This window comes from Rissa tridactyla, chromosome 8 (assembly GCF_028500815.1).
Source record: "Rissa tridactyla isolate bRisTri1 chromosome 8, bRisTri1.patW.cur.20221130, whole genome shotgun sequence".
NCBI lineage: Eukaryota > Metazoa > Chordata > Aves > Charadriiformes > Laridae > Rissa > Rissa tridactyla.
This window is the reverse complement of record NC_071473.1, coordinates 4,781,199-4,800,001: the sequence shown is the minus strand read 5'-3', so window position 1 is coordinate 4,800,001 and position 18,803 is coordinate 4,781,199. Positions and strand designations below refer to the sequence as shown.

Sequence of the window (18,803 nt, the reverse complement as noted above, 5' to 3'; positions counted from 1 at the left end):
AGTAAAAGCAGTTTTCTGGAAGAAGAGTAAAGCTGAAGTTCTAGCCACTGAGTAGCCCAAGGCAGTTCTTTTAGCTCAAGAAATTGCTCTCTTTTTTCCTGACCAAATCCCAGCAAAAGAAATGGCGCTCTGCTTGCAATTACAGCAGGCTGCAATTTTCATTACGGAAACTACCTTTAGTTCTGTGGGTAAGCTCACATTGCAGTGTACAACTAAGAGAGACATTCCCAGACTTCATTTTAACCTCGTTTGCTTAGGAGGGAATAGGAGAGAAGCTGCAGCCAGGCTGATTTCACATACCCACAGCTGTGGGAAACTTGTAAAACACAAAATATGTGGGGTCAGAACTCTGGTGCCTGACAGGGCCAGGCAAAACTAGAGCAGGTATCCATACCCCGCCACACAGCCATGACATCCAGCCACACTGTTCACTGATCTTTCCCTTCCCTGTTGCTAACTAGTATTGTTATATAATCTAAACTGCATGCATACAGGGAAAGATCTGTAAAATACAGATATATACATATACTCTTTGCCTTTTTATTTTGTTAAAGTTTTGAAAAACGCCTTGGGACTCTCAAATCAAATAGCCCATGAAAGACAGAGTGCTTGGCAACATTTCTCTTTGATAGCAGCAGGGTGAGGATTTTTTGCAGCTCAGATCGGTTTGATTAAACAAGCATTTTGTTGCAGCCGTCATACAGTGCTCATTAAAAAATACTCTACATTTGTGTAGCATTTATCATCCAAGAATCTCATCATGTTTTACAAAATGTAATTAATTAAACTTTACAACTCCCCCCGGAGAGGGATAAGGAAAATGGAGTGTTGCCTTAATCCATCACCGAACTGCAGCAGACACTGGGTTAGAGGAAAGCAGCTGTTCAACAGCGCGCAGCAGCACTAGGACAAGAAGAGATCTTCAGGCAAAGTCACCCAGGGAATATTCCACACACCTTGTGTTTGCCTGAACTGCGCACTTCCACTATGGGTTAAATCCCAACTCCTGCGGATAAGAGGATGATTTTTCTCCCACATCCCAGGTTTATATCTGAGACACCTGGCAGTACAATCTTCCATCTATTGAATCCCCAGCACAGCTAAAGACCAGGAGCAGCCACAACCCTGTCCCGAAACGAGGGAGGCAGAAGATAGAAAGCCACACAGCCACAAATTGCGTCTCACAGTACTGGAATGCTGTGCAAGCTGGTGCTTAAAGTGGAGGGAGGGTAAAGTCCCCTTAATCCCTCGTTTACTTCCCTCTCCCCTCCCCATCAGTAAATCCACACCTGTTAAAGGTCACCCTGAAATGAAATACATTCGAGTACTCCCTGGTGCAGCTTGGCTGCCCTGTCCCAGTCCCCTGCAGTCCCTCCCGCTTCTTGCTGCTGAGCAGGAGAGGGAAGAGGGGTGCCCATGTGCCCTGCTTGAATGTCAGAGTCGCATGGCTGAAATCCCACCCGACTCTTAGCTGATCTTTAGAGAGGAATCTCTTTCTCACCCTGGCTTTAAGCTCCTTTCTTGCCGAGCGTATAGGATAACATGGCCACTAGGCAAGCCTGATTATACAGATCTGTTATGCCACTTCCACTACCTTGGAGAAAGCTAGAATTTGGTCTGGTGCAAGTTGGGGAGGGGGTGCAAAGCATCGCTCGTTTGTGTGTGAAGTATGACAACGAAAAGACAGAGATAGGTGTGGGGAGAGAATCACACAAAGAAACACACGTGCATCCATGCGGCACCACGGAGAAGCGCTGAGGAAAGGGAGAACAGATGGAGGAGCGGGTATCTCACCAACTCACTCAGCAACGGATCAAACACAGCCGTGAATCCTGTACCGGTGACTGCATCTATTGACTGGAGAAAGAGGCATGGTCTAACTCTCCGGGTGTGCGATTACCAAACTGGAAGGCCTGGGCTACATAATGTAGTGAGAGACAATTTGCTGGGGGCGGCCTGAGCTGTGGCTCTCCCATTGCAGCCCTTCAAACCTCCTGATTCCTTTGTGTCTTCTAAGAAGCTGCTTAGCTCACCCACTGGTAAAGAAATAAGAATGAGGTCTAAATGAAACAGTAGTGCCTCTTGGCTCCTAAGCACTTACTTCAATCTGATGTCTTCTCACTATCAGAAGTTAAGCGACTGCAGCCATCAGGAAGAAAGAGAAACCCTGGGACACAAGCCGTTCCAGAAGCACTTAATGGGGAGTTTTATTGGGTTGAACTGGAGACTGGCTGTGTTCTGAGATCTGTGGAAAGCACCATCAGTGGTCATCTCCATGGGGCTGTGGAATTGATAATGTCCCAAACCCACCAATGCCTTTGGTCTGAAAAAAGACTCAACTAAGTCTGAAAAAAGAAGCAACTGAGCTTCTTCCAAGATACAAGGTAGCAGAGGGAGAATAGCCATCGACTGCTTCAGCTGGGAAGGTCAGGTAGACAATTTCCACGCATGGTATGAAAGTGCTGAGTATTTTCATCAGACATAAATGTGGGGAGAGAGAAAAAGTACAAGGATTGTGCTGGAGAAACTGACAGTGGATTCAAAAATGGTAACAAGGTGATTTTTTTTAAGCCTCTGTCACACTATTTAATTAGTCTCCGAATCCTCCCCCAATAATATGAGGCCCATTTGTACAACCCTCTTGCTAGGCCGCTCACACTTAGCCAAATAGACACATTGATGAGATGGGATTCATCACACCAACCTTCCCCACGCTCATGAATGCAGACCTGCTTGCACAGGTGGATGATGTGTTCAGCCCTGCCCTTCTAGATTGACACCTCCATGGTTTTCCCAGTGGGTATATGTCTTTCCTCTTTTTGGCATGAAGAAACTGTTTTTCACTGGTCCCTGGTTTTATTTTCATATTTGTCTATAGGAAGCAGGCAGTCTCAGATACAGCTGTTGCTGCAGCAGGCTTATCTTAGTGAAAAATCCTGCTTTGGTTTTGCAAGTGTTTTAATTAATGTAAATTATTTTACTACACTTTACTACTGATAGCATGTAATTATCCCCCCACAGGTATATATTTAGCTAACCAGCAGGCTGATCAAAGACCTACAAAATAAGGTACTTTTGCAACTGATGCTAGATACAAGCAAAGGCCAGCAGGATGGGACAAAAGAAGGGAGGAATTCCCCCTCCCCAGTCCTAAACACAGGGCTCAAATTTTACCACTTGAAAAGATAATCATAACATTAACTTACACATTTTATCAGAGGAGCATGAAGATGCATCGATCCTCAAGTGCTGTGAAGGAGAAAAGAACTGTGCACATGCTAAACTACTAATCATTGGTAAGCGATCTCCTTTGTAAAGTGTTTTGAGGTTGACTAAGGAAAATGGCTCTGTAATAACACAGAGCACGCAACCCGCTTACAATCATAGGTTAATTCTCTCAACTGCTTTTGCTGGGTCAATCCCTAGGTATTATTATCTATGCAAGGCAATTCACCATTTTCCTGAGGAAGTCTGGACATGGAAGAGATTCCAAACTCCACACCCCTTTCTCATCCTATTCCAGTGCAAGCACATTTTTAGATGAATGAGGTTGAGACCTCCGCTGAGCAGCTGCACTGCTCTCACCACATCAAAGCGTTCATACAATTAAAAAACAGCGGATTGGATCAAGCTACCTGGGACCACAACTTTTCTCTAAATTACCGGTTGATAAAACACGCGTCTCTCCATTGACCTTCTGGAAATGCTGGTAGCCCATGATTTCTCTTTCTCCTTAATGGCTGCGGCCACTTTACCTGTGCTGGTGGGAAAACATCAAATTGAGATAAATATTTAGGAGCCAAGAAGCATCCGATGCCAAACCGCATGTTTCAGAACCGTATCTGTCCACTTGTGTAGGTTTGATCCTTTATTAAAAGCACTGGATGCTTTGTCATCAGTTTCAGTGGACGCAGGATCAGTTAGGTAAATCCTCGTCTCTTGACCTTCTTGAAGGCCACTCTGTGCTACTTTACACACCTACGGACACCGTGTCTGCATATTGCTATAGTATCCCTGAGCACCAGTCCCAGGTGAGACCCTGAGTTTTCAAAGGGTGGCACACAGAACCGAAAAAATGATCCCATCCTCTGAAATCTTACAGTCTGAGGGAGGTTGTGTTATGCTTCTTACTTCTTCTTTTCAGCAACTTTAATGAAGGGTGTTACTTAACTTTTCAGGCCACAACCGAATCTTTGGCCTGAAAGCTGCAATATTATGTGTCACTATTGCTACCGGAAAAAGGAAACCTCTTTCGTATCTATTGACGTCTTTTGCAAAATACTCTGGGTATTTTGAATTATGTGCTCCCTATTATTTCCATGCCATTACTTATAAACTTCACAGCATTTTCTAGAGGGGTCTTCAGTAAGATGAAAACCTCAGGGCAACACTCCATTAGGCTTTTATTTTTGTAGGTTGGGTTAAACCTTCTTGAAACTGGTAGGTTTAACTGCGCTCCTTTATTTAGGGCAGCTGAAGGAGACATTAAGTCTATTTCCACCCACAATGCAAGATTGCTCGAGTACCTGAAGGCTCTGGGAGGACAGTTTCGGGTAGGATATTAAAAGGAAAGAAGGTTATGTGTGGATGGACAATACAGTTCAGATGGAGGAGGAGACAGAGAGCATATTGAAACAGGCAGGGAACGGAAACTTCAAACAGCCTGAACAATCATTGATATAAAACCTGGACTGAATACAGAAACAGGGATTTGGGGTCACATTGCTGCCTGGAGCATGTTTGGAGCTACAAGCAAGGAAACTGGCTCTCAACTGCGTGTTTTCTTCTGTGTTCAGGAAAGGAAGACTGTGAGCATTCTTGTAAGCAAACAGAAATACATCAAAAATACCTTTCTTCATCACTCGCCCTCCCATCTGGATCAACCAACAGGACCCTGAATTTTGGCCAGCACCGTGAGTCAAAGGGAGGAAATGTGTGCTGCAAAACCTCCTGCACCTCTGTACCATTTAGCTCTTCCTGCTTGGTTCCGGATTAAGATGGCATAAAGACAACAGCTCTGCTCCTCTCTTGCTCTACCAGCACGTGCAGTTCAGCCCACCGTTTGGGCCACTGCTGTCTCTAATTGCATTGGAGATGGATCCTTGTTATCGACTTCCATTCCTACCATAACAAACCAAATTCCCCCAGACCTTGCTATTAGCGGTTTGAGCAACTTTATTTGTTCTTCTGCTCTGCAGGGAACTCCTTAAAACAAGACACCCGCCATTGGCTGTTTTTCCTGCAGGTGAATTAATCTGCCTTGCATGAGTAATCCTACTTAAAAGAATAGGTTGCCTTGCAAGAATGAGGGAAGCAAGTTTGAAGCATGCTTTTATGCAAGTACTGTAAAAGGCCACATAGTAGTTCATCAGGGGACGCTTCAGCAATAAAATGACAGTTACCGGTAAAGTCCAATAATAAAATAAAGACTAATTTAATAAAGGGATTTTTAACCCATTTAGCAAGGACTAAATTTGGAGTCCTTTCTTCAAGTGATCAGGCACACTATCCTTTCCTAATCCTACTTTCTGTTAATAAGTAAAAGAAAGAAATAGGTGGTAATCTATTCCTTCTGCTTTTATTTTTGTGTTATGGGACAGCACTATTCAATGTAAATAAATTAATTTCAGTAAAATAGTAGGTGAAGCTAGACAAGTAGAGCAGCCTCTGAAAAAAATGCGTTACAGAGTAGTGTATCTCTTGAGACAACAGAAGTCACATGCCTCAACTCATATAATACCAAGTAACACAAACCCTACAGGTTATAATGCAAGAATCCTGCAGTGGCAGGAGGGAGCCACGTGGAATAAGACTCGGCGACCTAAGAGAAGTAAAAGCTGCAGAGACTAGGGTTTATGTAGGAGCCCTGTGTCCCCCTTCAGCGTCCTTAATTTAGTCTTCAGCGTCTCTGATCCATCCTCACAGTCCTCTGTGGGATGGCAATTTAATGTCTAGGAAATCTGGGGTCCAGGCTGACCTGTCCGAAACAGCGGTGGATGGCTGCTCCCTGTTTACTGCTGTATCACTTTGCTTTCCACATTCGGCACAATAAACGTCAACAAAACCTGACACTATTTTATGAACCTGAATGATAAGATTTAAAACCTCTAGAGGTCGGGCTAATGGAGAGCATCTTTCCAGCAGCTGCATTCTGCTGAGTGCGAGTGACACCTGCTGGGTCCTCTTCCCCATAGCCCACCCTCGTCCCACCATGGCGTTTTACCTGCCTAGGATGGTCCTTCTCGGGCCGGTGTGCACTAAATCCTCCAGAAAGACACGTGGGAACACGAAATAAATCTAAGGTGGCTCTTTCCTGTTGCAGGAAGGCAAAAGTTGTCTTTATCTGCACATTACCTCCTCCACCACTCTGGTTATGCAGGTTTGCTTCTACCAGGTATTGAGGACCAGCCTCTTCTTTTGCCTTTGACATCCTTGCAGAGTTGCTGTAGTAAAATGCAGCATATTCCCACCGGGAAAAGTCCTGAGTGGGCACTGAAATGGGACCACACTATACGTTACTCATCTGTCACCTAACCCCTGTGAAAAATGCAGTCTAACATTCCTCCTCTCGCCTTGAAGCCACCCAGGAAGACTGCAGGAGAGGGCAGGTGACCCCTGGAAGAGGTCTGAGAAGCCCTCACTTCTTACGTTACAATATATGATCACAAATTAAAACGTACGTTGCAGCATATCCTATCTGTGAATGCACATTTACAGTGTTAAGAGTTGCAACTTCTTCCGAACACAGTAGAAAAGGTGCATTTGTGGGACACCAGCAGCCCCCAAAAGGCTGCTGCTGAAGTCTTGTGACAATGCCGACGAAAATTTGTGGATTTTTCTTTCTTTTATTTTCTCACCATCTGCAGCCCTGGCAAACGCTTGCACCCAACAACATGAAACGTACAGCGGGGACACTGCAAGGCGCTGGCCTGCCCTGCGGCACTGGAGGACACCAGGCATGAGTCGCCTGATGTCCCTTGAAGAGGGTCCCGGCCGCTGAGGAGACCTGCTGGAGCAAGACAAACCAGGAAAACCCCTCAGCCCTGTGACAGGGCCCCACACGCAGAGCCCTCAATGCAGTGCCCGTGGCAACCGAGGCAGCGTGTGCAGCCCCACAGGGGAACCGACCGCCTCGGGTGAGGAGACGGGACGGGGACGAGGCGACGCGGGCGTCACCCCCCCCTCAGCGGCCCCGTCGCGAGAGGAGAACGGCGCGGCCCAGCCCGCCCCGCCCAACATGGCGCCAAGCCCTGGCCACCCGCCCCAACATCCGGGTTCCCGCCCGACCTTCCTCCCGTCAGCCTCAGCGGCGCCGCCCGCCCCTTCCCGCCTTCCCCCGCGGCGGCGCAGGGCAGCAGCGGCAAGATGGCGCAGCCGCCGGGTGAGTGCGGCCGGCCGCCAAGGTGACCGCGGCTCCCTCCCTTCCCCTCTCCCCTCTGACCGGTCTGTGTCTCTCTCTCTGTGCCGCAGTTCCCCTCAAGGACATGAAGCTGCTGGACGTGAAGCTGGGCCAGCTGCCCACCTGGCTGGCCATGAGAGACTTCACCCCCGGCGGCATCGTGGGGGCCGTGCGAAGAGGTGAGGGGGGCTGAGGGGGACCCGCCGCAGCCCCTCGGCCGGCGGGGAGCTGGAGGGTGTGAATCCCTTCTCCTGAGGGAGCGAGGCAGGTGCACAAGAAGGACAGGGACCTGCTGGAGCGGGTCCAGAGGAGGCCCCGGAGATGCTGGGAGGGCTGGAGCCCCTCTGCTGTGAGGACAGGCTGAGAGAGTCGGGGGGGTTCAGCCTGGAGAAGAGAAGGCTCCGGGGAGACCTTATTGCGGCCTTCCAGTACTTGAAGGGGCTACAGGAAAGATGGGGAGGGACTTTCTAGAAGGGCATGTAGCAATAGGATGAGTCGTAATGGCTTCAAATTGGAAGAGGAGAGATTTCGATTAGATATCAGGAAGAAATTTTTCACTCTGAGGGTGGTGAGCCCCTGGCCCAGGTTGCCCAGAGAAGCTGTGGCTGCCCCGTCCCTGGAGGGGTTCAAGGCCAGGTTGGCTGGGGCTTTGAGCAACCAGGTCTGGTGGGAGGTGTCCCTGCCCAGGGCAGGGGGTGGAACTAGGTGGTCTTTAAGGTCCTTTCCAGCCCAAACCATTCTGTGATTCTATGAGTACATGGGCATCTCTGGCTCTGGCAAGAAGGACCCAGCAGTACAGGGGCTGTTTCAGGGCGACTTTTGCTTTCTCAGAACAGTGGTGCCTGTAGTGTCTTGTTCTCCCATCTGTAAATGTGTTCCTTGCATGGGCCTTATCCTCCAGAGGTTTTCAGTATTCCTTCTTGTATAAAGAGGAAACATGGTGACCTTACTCCTGAGCCTATTTGCTGAAAATCTTGAGGTTTCCCAACATCACATGTAAATAAAAAAAAAATGCAATTGATCCCTAAAGATGCTAAGAAAGGACACGGGGCTTTTATAGATTGCTTGGCAAAGGTTTTGACTGATGCCCTTTGCTATAGATATAGATAAGGCATTCAGGTAGATTTAAACACAAAATATCAAATGCAAGTATCTACATAAAGTATATGAAAGAATTAGATAATTCCAAAGCAGCTTGAGCTCATGCAAGTCACAATAACGTTTAGGGAAAAACAACATGTGGCTTTTTTTTCCCCCTTTTTTTTTTTTTTTTTAAGGCTTAGTGCTAGAAACTTGTGTTCACCTTGCTTAACTAAGACCCAGGTTGCCTTCTCTTAGACTTGCTTCTGAGACCCTCAGGTGTTTCATTACAAACAATTTCTTGAAGTTCTGTGAAACCAAACTGCTTCTTTCTAACAGAGAAAACTATGCAATTCACTGGGCTTTTATGAAAACAACTTGTCTCCTACACAGGTTATGACAGATACTACAATAAATATATCAATGTAAAGAAAGGGGGCCTGGGTGGTATTTCCATGGTGCTTGCTGGTTACGTTGTCATCAGCTACATCTGGAGCTACAGTCACCTGAGTAAGTAAAAGCAGTATGTAATGGCTGAGTGTATAGTGTAGCTTGGAAGATTGCTTGGGGCAATAAAAACAATTAATCTGCTGCTGCTTTTAGAAATAAAATGAAGGACTGTGCTAACCATTGCTGCCTGAATCTGAGATTGTGGGCAAGCGAACTTCTTTTAGCCATGAATGCTTTTAGTAAGTTATCAGATCACTGATATTTGCTTGTTGATGAAGAAAACTTAGATCTTGTTGCCTGTCTGACCCGACAGTACTTAGAAACTACATGCTTAGATTTCTTTTAGAGTGCTTTCTTCCCTGTAATTCCAGGTGTGGTATTTTTTTCTTGTGACTTCAGTGAAATTAACTTGCTTTACTTTGAATTATATAGAACATGACCGCCACAGGAAGTACCACTGAAGTGTGAAGGTGCAGCTCTTGAACAGATTGGCTCCCGGAACAGTTACCCTGACAGAAGACATCAGAAGTATTCATACTAAAATCTGTACCATTATGACCAATAATAAAGTGCATACACTTTACATTTACTGAGCTAACACTCTAATAACTGATTTGTTAATTGTACTGTGCAAGTTGAGTTTGTCGTCTTTAAGAGTTTCCACCCTCAAGGATATGTTCAGAGATGGTTGGGAAAGCGTCTGCCCCTTGGGTTGCATTATGAACTGGGGAAGCTATTATAATTCATTCCTATTTAACTGTTTGATAAAAGTAAAAAGCATTGCGGTGCTTCTTAATAGCTGTTATGTACAGGTTGGACAACTAGCTGAAAGGATATAATATTTTGATTTTAAAGAACAGTACCTGAGCTTTAGGTGGCTTGGTGTGGCCACATTTCTGATTCTCACCTGGGGACTGCAGGTATTTTGGGCAGTTTTCCATCATTGCAGAGCACTGCCTCAGATGGGGCTGGTTTAGCTTTACAGAGGTTTGCAACTCTCTTTCTGCCACAGGGATTCTAAGGCTTCTTACCTCTGATATCTCTTTCCTGTCAAAACTCTACCCACTTTAATTCCTAAAAGAAGCTGGAAAGTTGTTCTGAATGGGTAAAAGCTTAAGAGACCTTTAACATAACTAAGGTCCATGAAGTTAAGCATAAGGAAAACTTTTGCTTCTTGACTTTCAGTGCAGTGGTGAGAAGTTTAACAGGAGACACTGTGCATAAGCACAGCCGAAAAGAGCATTGGTGGGTTTGGCCCCAGCTGCTGCCCTTCCTCGCGTGCCCCTCTAAGCAAGCACGTCCCACTGCCACAACGCTCCCTGTCCAGGCCTGCGACTGCAGCAGGGCACTGCAGGTACAGCCTGCGGTATCCTTTTCTGAATAGGAGGGAGAACAAAAAACGCTTGTTACGGGCTGAGAAGAATCTCTCAAGAGCTTCACTGGTTAACAGGGAGGCTTTCACTTTTGGAAAACATCTGTTCAGGTAGCAAAGACCTGAACACGACAGGGAAGGCAGCCAGACACCAGAGTGTTGCAGTTCCCTTTCCACGTGCCCAGTTAGGCGCAGATCTTGTGTGGCCGCCGTTCAGCCTCTGGGAGCACAACGCGCTACAAAAAAGTGTCTGATGGTCTGTCATACCACTGTCACTTACAGTTGAAACTTCTATTGTGACTGACTCCGACTCTCCACAGTGAAATAACCGCAGTCTTTCAAACCAACATAGGCTCTCGTCACTTCTCTTAATCTAGTCATATTATCTTGTTCTTAAAAAAAAAAAAAAAAAAAGAAATTCACAGCCAGCTTTTTCCATCAGTACATTTCAATAAAAACAAAGTATAAAGCCAGTCAGCAAATGAGAGATGGGTTAGAATCAATAAGGCTCATATTGTGGGTGCAATTTTTTTTTTTTTTAATTCACATTTTATCATTGGCCCTTTTGAAATTGTCTTCGCACAAAATGAATGGGGCTTGGCTTGCAAAAATTGCTCTCAGAAGAATGCTCTACCGCTTCTAAAAGCAGTGCTCCATAAGAATATACATCTCCACTCCTTGATCTTCTCTAGGCTATGGAAATACCTGCTCAGTGTGAGCTGGACGACAGGGGAGGCTGAGCCAAGGCTCTTCTATTCCTGCTCTTCAAGCCATGTTCATTTCCCTCCTCGCTTTTTGCAAATGGAAAATGAGCACAGCTGCCGCTTTCCTACAATCATCGTTCTGCATTGTTTGGCTAACCACAAGAGATGCCAATTTATTCTCCCCTTGATCGGTTCTCACCCAGAAGATTAATTTCTAACCTTCAGTATAGCAAGAAGCACAGAAACAAAGCAAGTGGACGAGAGTTTTACAGCCTGATGTAGGTGATGCATTAAGTCAGCCACCAGGACGAGCTTACCGACTACAACAGGCTGGACCAGGGAACACAACTTTGCTTTTTATGAGCTACAGGACAGCAGAATCCCTGCATCCTCACTGAAGGGAAGGCATTTCAAGTATTAGTTTTCCCAGTCAGTCTTCCTGCTTCCACAGGGAGGGCTGAAACGCTGCAGGTTCTCCAGAGAGAAGTGGCAGAAGGAAAACACTTTAAAGAAACACTGGCGTTAAGATGCGGTTACGTAGAGCGCTGCACTGGTGAGGGGTTTGCAAATCTATTGGCTTTTAGATCTACCTTTCAGCAGGGCTCAATGAAAATAGGCGGAGGCCAAAATCTATTTTAAAAAGGTTAAAACATAAAAAAAAAACCAAACACACACTTGTGGACAATTACAAAAATGTTGCTTAGCAGCAGCCAGCCTCTGACCAGTTCTTTCAGTAATGGCATTAAAAAACAACCTGATTAATAGTTCAAGACATAGTGCTAGGCAGAAACCTTTGCTCAGTGTGTAATAGCTCCCTTGCACTCTTTGTTCTGCTCTGTCACTGTCCACTGAGAAAGGCCAGATGTCCTTTGGTGCATCTGTTGGCATAATGACCTTTTTCACCACACTAAAAGAGAAAGAGAGAGAGGAATTATTACACAGTTACAGGTATTTTTTCCTCTAGCTGCTTTTGTTAAGGTAGCTGGCAACTGTTCTGATATGGAAGCTTTTACGCATATGGAAGTAGCAACATTTAGCAGATGCAGCGAAACACGGTGTCGCAAGGGACACGATTTATGGGTTATTTCCACTCCTTGGAGGAGAAGCTGCTTCTGTGCTGGGAGCAACCCGACGCCGTGTTATTATAATGCACTACAAAGGAGAGAGCTCTCAGCTCATCGCTACAAACAGCGAAGGGCCGTAACACACAGGGAGAATTTCAATGTTTGAGGCTTCCAAGACTACTCTGTGTGATATGCACTATGTCAGAGATACACAGGGACTCTCCTCTGTCTAATTCAGGATAGCTGATGAGGAAAGTGCGTCTGAACAAGAGATTCACAACTTTGCAGCTTGAAAGTACTCAAGCCCAGTGAGAAATGCCAGTATCTGGTGCAACAGCATTCTCCAGATATATAATTTACTTGCAGCTAAAATAATAAGCAGCTATAAAAGGTTTTCAGTGAAACGGAATTCGGCCACTTACTATCCCTGTCCAATCACAGTAATTTTTACCCAAACAAGCACCTAAGGCACAGAAGTTGGCATGTACAACGATGGAACTGCCAAAACTGATGGGATGGGAAGATTATTTGCCCTTTTCTGGTGGCTAGGCTTGGGGCTTTTGTGAAAAAATAAACAAAGATGGAAACTCAATTGTGTCAAAGTTTTTCTGGTGCTCCTCAATGAGCAACCAAGGTGAATAGCCCATTCCTTGGTTTGACAGCAACGGTGTGCATTTACAGCTGAAACACTTAACAGCCTTTGCATACTCAATTTCTGTGACTTGCAAGGACCTTCCAGGCTAACAGGAGAGAAGAAAATCTTTCTACAGTCACCAAGCGTAAGCAAATTAACTCCCGAGATAAAGCTAATATTAACTTTTGTTTTGAAACATACAGTTTGGCAGTCTCCTTTAACTACCACTGTGGTAGGGTTTCCTGTTTATTAGCAGACCAGCACAATCTGTCCTGCAGCAGCCTTAACTGTCACAGCAAGTCCACGAGCTGACAAACCAGTGATGCAGAGACCTCATAACTCAATGCTAATTCCCACAAAATGCAATGTCTGTTGAGCAGAGTGCCCGTTTTGTGAGCCTGTTCACACTGTGAAAAAACCTTGTGCAGGACCAACACCCCTCATCACAACAGCCCCTTCCTCTGCCCGCAACAAGTCACCAGCAGCAAAGCAGCATGAGGTAATCCAGGTGACATGCACTCTGTAATTCTTAAATCTAGCACCCTCTGCTTTCCCTCCTCATCCCTTCCCTCTAAATTACCTTGTAGCAAGTGACCTGCTCCAACGGCCGGGGTCCTCTGTTCCCAGTGTTGTTATTTTGAGACTGCATGACTCCGATGACTTGGGGCGTCCTCTGTTGGTTAGGAGAAGAGTTCTGACTCATTAAGTGCATCGAGGATAGAGACCTTTATGGTTGTTATTTTGTTAAAAAGGGAAAAGAGCACCCCACATATCAAATGACCAATTTTCCTCCCAGTCTGTGTGGGTGCTCTGCCAGCTGGAGCACCAGAGAGAAGAAATCAAGCACTGGGGCTTACAAAGCTCAGCGATCCTGCTTTTCTCTGGAAGGCAGATTTAAAGAGTAGGTTTAGGCTGCTAAAATATAATTGTCATCACTGAGAGATGTCACGCAGATGACAAAAACTGGCGGATTGCTGCACAACCACGTACGATGTGCTTCTGTGTAACGTGGGAGCGTTCTGTGACTAGATCTCCATGTAAAGTCGGAGCAATTGTAGGGCTTTCATCACTACAACCACCCTCAGGGTTGCTCACTGATTAATTCTTGCATAGCACCCTCCCTTCCAGGCAGTGCCCCAAGCAACAGAACTGCCAACAGAACACCCTGGTCCCGGTCCAAGGCAGCAGCAGTCTGTTGTGATCAGACAGTGGACATGAGAGGGCCGGGAGGAGGGGAGTGAAGGGACAGTGCTTTGTGTTCATTAGGATTTGTCTCCGAATTCTTAATTGCAAAAAAGTATCACACCCAGTTGTAAAATAGGAAAGGTTTTCCCTCATTGAATATTTCTCCAAGGCTCTGCAGCAAGCCGGATCCAAGAGCCCGGGTGTACAGTTCTGACCACTAGACAATACACCCTCTTTTAAAGCACTGGGAAGTGTTTTGAGGGTGAGCACGTAGGGGAGGCGGGGAAATTGTGTACCTTTTGCTGTGTTTGTGTCGGTTGAGGCAGTGGTGGTTGCTCTGTGGTTCCCATTGGCAGTTCAAACCGAGGGCTGGTTTAGACGGAAAACAAGAAAATTGATTCTCAAATCATATGCCCACATTTGACCAGCAACTCAGTCAAGTAACTCCCAACAACAAAACAAATATTCAGCCAATTCAATTTGGCTCACAGGAAAACAGACCTCTCCCTCCCCACTTATCTTTGCATTCGGACACTCAGCAATTACATACACAAAAATGACAACCCAGTATGTAGTATATCCCTCTACCTGTGAAGTCTTCTGGAAATATAAATCCCTGTGATCCCACTGCACTGATGGCATCTGATCACCACTCCAGAGTCTTACTGGTAACTCCCCAAAGAGGCCCTGCCCCGTATCCTCAAATTGGTACAACAAACCAAACGTTGGCCAAATCTCCAAAGCCATTGGGAAGCACTGGAGCACCCTCACTTGACGTATACCGGATTACAAGGGAAACACAAGATTGCAGGACAAGGCTGGGAGCATACTCACTGCATGAATTTACAGGTAGGCCCCTCTGGACAGAATCCTACTAGGTAATTCACACAAATGACTCTTCGAGTGTGCCGGTGTCTGCAGAGAGGACCTGCAACACAAAGCTCAGTAGTTCATGTTTCATATAAACGTACGCCAGGACCCAGTAGTAGCAAGCACACAAGCAGATCACGCAAAGAAAGAATAGCAACACCCTACCCTTGATTTATAGCCACAGAAGCTGCAACTGCACGACATACATACCATGTTTACAGAAGCCTCTGTCATACCAGGGACAGTCTTTGATCTTAGACTCCGGGTCAATGTGCAAGAATGGACATTCTTTGTTACTGCATTCCCCTGTACCAAAGGCAAATGCACCTCTCAGTCAATTGTGCAGGTTCGAGATCAAATGACTCGCAAAACATTACCTGGATCATGTAGCTCCCACAAAACTGTTACCAACATTTATAAGTTCAGGCACAACAGTCTTACTGCCTGCCTTAACCTAGATGAAGAACATCGAGGGCTCACCACCGGTCAATAAAGTGCTACCAGACTGGATTATTTATGTGTGCTTTTAAAAACAATGCGGAAACTGAATTTGAAAGAGCAGTCATGATAACAAAAACCAAACATTTAGTGCACCAGAAGTGTGGAGAAACTACAAATTGCGCACTAACCTCAATCCAAGGAAACCTACAAGACTGTAAGTTTCTGACAGCAAGTTGCCTCATTATGTCCAGATCTCCAGAGCTGGAAAGCAAGTGCATAAAAGTTTTGCACTCCCATGCCCTCTGCTGCTCACCAACTTCCCAAAATACGAGTCATGCAAAGACCAACTGCTCAGCCTACTCATCTCATACCCAAAACAGAACATAAGGTATAAAACCCAGCAAAAACTTGAACTTCCCCCCTCTTCCCGCAAGGGACAAACTCTTGAGAGAAAAGACATCTACAATATGTCACAAATTTAGGGGGATAATAAGGCGAAGGACTAAGCAGACCTGAAAAAATTACAATCTAACAACATCATCCGACACAGAAAAACTGTGGTGCTCTGAAGACAGATGAGAGGGATGCACCAGGATCCTCTTCACCAGACTCCCACGCCAGCAAGGAATGCTAAGTAGGAGCTACAATGCTCCTTACCAAATTTGGAGTAGAAGTAACACTCAGGCATCTTGGTCATGTCATACTCGTGCAGAAACTCGCACTGGTCTCCCTTTTTGCACAGTCCTCGTAGCCAGTGTTTGCAAACAACTGTCTTTTCCCCACTGATGTGTCGGAACGGGCACATGCCCCCTGCAGAAGGATGGGGCAAGGAGAAGGAAAAAAAGAGCAATTAACATCTGCGGCACAAGAAGGCACAGGGCAACAAAACCACTTCGTTCCCCTCTGCAAGAGCAGTTTCAGAACACATCACTCTTTCTTATGAATTTAGCCTTTAGTGGCAATGGCCACTTGGGACAAATCTTATGTTACCCTCTGATGAGCTACACAACTTAAGTCTCCAGCTCTTAACTCTGGCAACCACAAACCACAGCAACAAATACAGGCACATCCACAGCGAGGTCCACTTGCAATACGTTTGAGCTTTCCTTCACAGGTAGCTTTGCTTATTCACCTCCCAACTTCTTCTAAAAATACCATTATTTCACAATTGATGCAGTTATTCCAATGTCCTTAATTTTTATCCTCTGTCTCTACCTCATCTTTACAAAAAAGAAGAGTACCAGAGCCAGTGCTAGAACATCTAGTTTCCTCCCTCCCCCTCAATGAGTACAGTTGTATTGGAAATATTACTTGCCTTTTCCACAGGCCGCTTTTAAAAAAAATTCACAGACAGCCGCGCCCGATTCTGTAGAGAGAACAACAAAAAAAACCCATACTTAATTTTGTGGCAACTTTTAAAATATTTCCTTCCCCAGAAAGACAATCTGGTCCTCAACATCCAAAGAAAAGCAGGGTTTTGGTCTCAGGAATTTACTTTCCTGCATAAGTTCCTTGTTCAAGTCTGGCCCTCGCAAATATCTATGTTCTTCTTGGGCAACACCACGGGGAATTTTCAGAGATTTGTCAGAGCTTGTTTTGCTTTTCAGATATTTAGGTTTAATTGACTGGGTTTTCCTCTGCTGTTCAGTCAAACATGTCAGTGAACCCTGTATTTACAGTACTGGCAGAACTTGACCAGAACAGACTGAGACAACCATTCACGTCTTATCCCTTGCTGATCCTGACCAACAGGAATCACAACATTTGAGGGAGTAAAACACAAGTTTAGTAGCCCAGCCAGAAAACTTCAGCAAACTACGAGTCTCCCAAAACTGCCTATGTCAGATTATTAGACTGGAGGAAAAGGTTCAGAGTCCAGGCCACGCATATACCTAAAGATGAAGTCTCCCTGACTAAAATGCCTCATCTATTCAAGGGGAATGAAAAATAAAATAAAGCACTGTGCAGGAAAGTGATGCTTATTCACAATAATGCCTCAACTTTCATTTTCCAGCCTGCCTGGGTACTAGGCTCATAGAATTGTCTAAGCTAGAAGGGACCTTTCAGATCCTTGAGTCCAACCATTAACCCAACACTGACCAAAACCACCATTAACCATGTCCCTCAGCACCACGTCTACCCATCTTTTAAATACCTCCAGGGATAGCGATTCCACCACTTCCCTGGGCAGCCTGTTCCAATGCTTGATAATGCTTTCAGTGTAGAAATATCTCCTAATATCCAATCTAAACCTCCCCTGGCACAACTTGAGGCCATTTCTTGTCCTATTACTTGTCACTTGGGAGAAGAGATCAACCCCACCTCACTACACCCTCCTTTCAGGTAGTTGTAGAGAGTGATAGGGCCTCCCCTCAGCCTTCTTTTCTCCAGACTAAACAAGCCCATTTTCCCCAGATGCTGATCATAAGACTTGTTCTCTAGCATGTTCCAGCACCTCAGTATCTTTCTTGTAGCGATGGGGCCCAAAACTGAGTACAGTATTCAAAGTGGGGCCTCACCAGTGCCAAATACAGGGGGATGATCACTGCCCCAAGTCCTGCTGGCCACACTATTCCTGATACAGGCCAGGATGCTGTTGACCTTCTTGGCCACCTGGGCACACTGATGACTCTCATTCAGCCGGCTGTCGACAAACACCCCCAGGTCATTTTCCACCAGGCAGCTCTCCAGCCACTCTGCCCTAAGCCTGCTGCATTCATGGGGTTGTTGTGACCCAAGTGCAGGACCTGGCACTTGGCCTTGTTGAACCTCATGCCACTGGCCACAGCTCAGCCTGTCCAGCCTCGATCCAGCCTTCCAGATCCTTCCGTAGAGCCTTCCTACGCTCCAGCAGATACACACTCCTGCCCAACTTGGTGTCGTCTGGGGACTGACTGAGGGTGCCCTCAATCCCCTTGTCCAGGTCGTTGATAAAGATATTTAACAGAACTGGCCCATTACTAAGCCCTGGGGAACACCACTTGTGACCAGCCACCAACCGGCTTTAACTCCATTCACCACAAACTACCATACTAACTGCAGCTTTCAGAGAAGGAAAAACATCTAGATTAAGACAGAAACCCCACAGTGAAAGCAGAAGCAGGGTGTAGCTAAGGATAAGAGCTCAGCGAAGCGCTCAGGCCCTCGGAAACCCCCCTCCCGCCCTCCCCAGCCCCCTCAGCCAAACCCGGGCTCCCCCCGGGCGCGTGCCCTAAGGCGGCCCCAGCCCCGCGGGCGGCTCCGGGGACAGGGGACGAAAGCCATCCCCGAGCACCCCGGGCAGGCGGAAGAGGGAGCCCACACGCACTGTCCATGCCGGGGAAGGGCAGCGGCTGCGCCCCCAGCTGCTGCTCCACAGCCAGCTCCAGGTCGAACTTGATGTGGTCCACGCTGGCGATGAGCTCCTGCATGGTGGCGGCTGGGGGGCGGCGGCAGCGGGAAGGAAGGGGAGGTATGGTGGTGGGCGGGGGGGCCGCGGGCGGCCGGGGCCGGGCTGGCCCGGCCCGCCCCGCTCCGCTCCGCGCCGGCAGCGCCTGAGGAGAGGGGAGGCGGCGGCGGCAGCTCCTCGCCGCCCCGCGCCGCCCGCCCGCGGAATGCCGGGAGT

General features: G+C 46.7%; 2 protein-coding genes across 2 annotated transcripts; one reads left to right on the top strand and one right to left on the bottom strand.

Annotated features, from left to right (window-relative positions):
- The first annotated feature begins 7,306 nt into the window (after positions 1–7,306).
- On the top strand, positions 7,307–9,522 carry ATP5MF (ATP synthase membrane subunit f). Its single transcript, XM_054211013.1, has 4 exons — positions 7,307–7,381; positions 7,471–7,578; positions 8,873–8,989; positions 9,362–9,522. The coding sequence occupies exons 1-4, from the start codon at positions 7,366–7,368 to the stop codon at positions 9,388–9,390; spliced, it is 270 nt and encodes an 89-aa protein (XP_054066988.1). The 5' UTR covers positions 7,307–7,365; the 3' UTR covers positions 9,391–9,522.
- A 1,209-nt stretch (positions 9,523–10,731) lies between these two features.
- On the bottom strand, positions 10,732–18,711 carry CPSF4 (cleavage and polyadenylation specific factor 4). The gene is made up of 8 exons (XM_054211011.1): positions 18,507–18,711; positions 16,515–16,565; positions 15,857–16,009; positions 14,969–15,064; positions 14,723–14,816; positions 14,185–14,257; positions 13,284–13,376; positions 10,732–11,912 (listed from the first exon to the last, which is right to left on the bottom strand). The coding sequence occupies exons 1-8, from the start codon at positions 18,607–18,609 to the stop codon at positions 11,844–11,846; spliced, it is 732 nt and encodes a 243-aa protein (XP_054066986.1). The 5' UTR covers positions 18,610–18,711; the 3' UTR covers positions 10,732–11,843.
- Positions 18,712–18,803: the final 92 nt, after the last annotated feature.